The sequence below is a fragment of the Elephantulus edwardii genome, unplaced genomic scaffold, assembly GCF_000299155.1.
Source record: "Elephantulus edwardii isolate Elephantulus edwardi_28Jun2011 unplaced genomic scaffold, EleEdw1.0 scaffold00101, whole genome shotgun sequence".
Taxonomy (NCBI): domain Eukaryota; kingdom Metazoa; phylum Chordata; class Mammalia; order Macroscelidea; family Macroscelididae; genus Elephantulus; species Elephantulus edwardii.
In genome coordinates, this window is record NW_006399851.1 from 8,243,686 (window position 1) to 8,247,498 (window position 3,813).

The window sequence follows — 3,813 nt, forward strand, 5'->3', positions numbered from 1 at the left end:
CCATTCCATACGAAATTGGAGATTGCCTTTTCCATCTCTTGTTCATTGGGTAACTATGAGTCGTGCTTGACTCGACAGCAATCAACTACAACAAAAGTCTCTTTGGGTTGCCATCCAAGTACACTGCCATTTGCACCACCCCACGATGCCCTAAGCAACCATAAAGCTGTTTTCCCCCTTGTCTCTTAAAGGGGTATTTTCCCTGCTAGGCTTTTGGTCCAATTTAGTGGCATGAAGCCCTTTACTGGATAATGAGCACTGCACTGGAATAAGTGAAGGGAAGGGCAATCTGAAAGGAATGGACAATCAGACCTTATTTATATGTATGACACTTACCGATCTATAAGAGGATGTGCATTACAAAGTGAATTGAGGCTGGAGGAGGGAGGAAATGTGTATGAATGAATGGAAACCATCTTTGTTATCTTTCACTAAAATTAAAAGGAGAAAGGTACTGATTATTAGTCTGCATTTCCAAGTTTCTGAGACCTCCTCAGGATTTTCCAAGTTTTCAAAAATTAAAAGGAGAAACTTATCTTTTTATTTTTTAATGTATGTGTAAAACATGGTAAGCTGTCATTATTACTATCTAGAGGTAACAGGAAAATAGTTGGAAGGCATTGGACAGTTTTGACTTGGTGCTGAGATACCCTACCTTATCTCAGAAGTGGAAAGAAGCATTAGGGGTCCCAGGTGGGCGCGAGACACTGACCTGGGCGATGTTTGCTCCCGAGAACACCTGCCCTCAGGGAGAGGGCTGGCACAGCTGTTCTTCCTGCTAGGCAGACCTCGTCTAACTCGGCAATCTCTTCTCCCCTGACAGATGGCGAACTCTCCATATCCAATGATGACGACTCTCTGGAAAATGGGCAGTCCCTGAGCTCCAGTCAGCTGTCTCTGCCTGCACTGTCCGAAATGGATCCTGTCCCGATGCCCAGGGATCCCTGCTCGTATGAGGTGCTCCAGCCTGCAGACATCATGGACGGGACAGGTAATGCCCCAACAGAGCCGGGTGGGTCCCCAGGAGGTGCCATGGAGGGCCTTCCACCTGAGGGCTTGGGATTGGGTCTGTTTGGGGACCATCCTAAACCTCCGGCTCTGGAAGCAGGCATCCAGCTGTAACCCACTAGAGCTGATCGTAAGGCTTAAGGAGGTTAAATGCCTTTTCAATTTCAATTTCCTCACATGGGGGATATATACATATTTTTGTTATACAGTTGTGTTGTTGTTATTGTTTTAATTTGTTTACTTTGATCTCTTCAAAGAAGATGAACCTTGTTTGTAATGTTGTTGTTGAACAAAAGGCCCAAAGCCTTTCTATAACTATCATAATTTATCAAAGTTCATAGAGTTTCCAGATCATTCAAGTGCTTTAATATATCTTCTAATAGTCATTTTAGGTAAGATATGACTTAGATCATTTTGCACTGGTATATGGTACCTGTCCAGTTCATTTCTTAGAATGGCCGCTTAATCCCGGCCCTCCAGTCTCACTTTGCTGTCTGTCAGTTCTTTTTCTGTGTCACCTGACTGGCCTGAAGCCATCTGAGTGGCCAGCAGACATTCTGATCAGGTGTGTAGGGTTTAACTTATTAGCCAAAAGATGGGTCCCGCACCACAGCCAGTGAGAAATGGGGGTAACTGTTAGGAGATGGTGGGTCCTGCAAAGGGCCCTTTTTACCTGGTGTGTGGGTAGGAAAACCATGTCCTTTCCCCAACCCTGTACTGGATCCACGTCAGCAGGAGCTCATGTAGGAGGAAGGAGATGGGTGTTTCCCAGAATTAATTCTGAGGCTTCACTTTGGGGCTCTGTGAGTCACTGCTCCATCAGGGTGTTGAGCCCTGATAATAATAGTGTCCCTTGAGAGGGGGAAGGATTTAGCACTCATGAGGATTATTTGCTGCTGCCAAGAGCCGAGTTACCCAGACTAGGGAGGATGAGAGGGAGGAGAGGTAAGAGTACTTAAAGGCATTCATTCTTCTCATGAGAAAGACAGAAAAGTGTTCAGTGCATTTTTCTCCTTTAGGGCAGTTTTTCAACTAAAGCACCAACTTTTTTTTTTTTTTTAATTCACGCTGCTTTGTGACAGTGCAGTGTGAGGAATTTGACTGTTGTAGTAAGAGCTGCCAGGCCAGTGATATCAGAGACTTCCAGGCTGTTATCAGGCCCGCTTGTAAGGGAGTGCTGTCTCCCCATGACATCTCTTGCTGGAACCAGAAGGGATAACTGCTGGGGAAAGAAAAAGAGTGGTCTAAGTGCAGATCAAAGAGAAATAGAGACAACCCAGACAGGAAAACCACAGTTCCAGAGAGGTAGGGCCAAGAGGGGAGGGGAAGATGAAAGGTATTGATTGGAAGCATCCTTTACCTTTTCAAGCTTCTGTAGAATCTGGGAGGGGCCTGGTGACACCCTTAAAAGTGCTCATTCCTGGCTTAAAGGCTGTTGAGCACACCACCCTCCCAAGGCTTATCACATGTATTTGTGCCTGTCAAGTTCCTAGACAGTCATCATGACAGAGTTCCAGAACCACAGAGCAGGACAGAATGAGACATGATGGACGAGCACCAGGCTCCCAAATCCACTCCCTTCTCTCCAGAGCAGAGGGCAGACAGAGACCTAAATGAAAGTGCAGCATCTGGTTCTGATTTCATTTACGAGGGCTCTTCGTCCCTGATCTACTGCACTCACATCCTGTTACTCCTTGCTAGAGTCATGAGTGATATATATTAACAAAGGCCAAGCTTGACCTTGTAACACTTTTGATTTTTTTGAGCAAGGGTCCTCTTCGTCTTCTCTCTCTGCTCTTTCTGCTTCTCTCACTTCCTCTCCGCTGCCACCACCTCCCTCTCCGTCTCTTTTGGATTTCTGGTGTCCACTCTCGCTTTGCACACGTGTGAGAGCTGTGGTAGGTGCTGCCAATGGCGCTGCAAGCCAGTGTCCCTGTTCTTTGTTGCTGTCCCGGCCTGCTCGCCACTGCACTGCTGTTTGTGTAATGTCTCCTGTGTGTCCTGTCATTGTGCCCTCAGTGTCTGAAGACAGTCCCTCTGCCGGGGAGTCTGGAGTCCTCCTGTCCCAAGATCCTTCAGCCAAACCAGTCCTGCTACTGCCCCCCAAAAAACCTGCTGCTTTCCCTGGAGACCATGAGGACACCCCAGTGAAGCAGCTGCCCCTTCTCAAGCAACCCCCCGCCCTGCCTCCCAAACCCATTGCCAGGATTGCCAACCACTTAACAGGTGAGTCAAAGTCTGAGGGAACGGGGCCCCCTTCCCTTCAAGGGATGATGCCTGCTTTTCTTATATCTATCTGAATGTGCCTCTCCTGTGAAGTTGCTCTCTGGAATGTTGGGGTGTTTGTGTGTGTGTCTTGGTATACATTTGTGGTGTGGGTTGTGTGGATTGTGTCGTTCTAGAAGCATGTGGTGTGCATTTGGTAGTCCTCTGTTAAGAGCCTTCAGTCCTGTGTGTCTCTAACTATGTGCATTTCTATTTACGTGACTAATTGAACATGATTTGCTTGTCTGGGTAAATCTTAATCTCACTTTGTAATCTTTGCAGAGATGACGAGTACTATCTTGTGTCCTCCAATATTAGTTTGTCCAGGCTTCTCATTTCTTTTCTTTCAGTGATTAATCTAAAGCCAATATATTTCTTTATTAAAATCCATTTAGGAGGCTATTTGTTTCTTTTAAAAACTACAAGCAAAAACAGATATCTGCAAATTGTAGGATTAAAAAAAAAGTAGATTCAAGGACATTGACCTAATGTTATTTCTGTTGTCTGTTTTCTGGTTTTATTTATTTTATTTTATTTTTT

General features: G+C 45.6%; 1 protein-coding gene across 1 annotated transcript in view; it reads left to right on the forward strand.

Moving 5' to 3' along the window:
• The window catches only part of PHACTR1 (phosphatase and actin regulator 1), an 815,088-nt gene that overhangs the window by 690,087 nt on the left and 121,188 nt on the right, over positions 1-3,813 (forward strand). Inside the window, exon 7 of the mRNA XM_006891609.1 lies at positions 824-991. Coding sequence (XP_006891671.1) covers positions 824-991 — 168 coding nt within the window. The remainder of the gene's footprint in view (positions 1-823; positions 992-3,813) is intronic.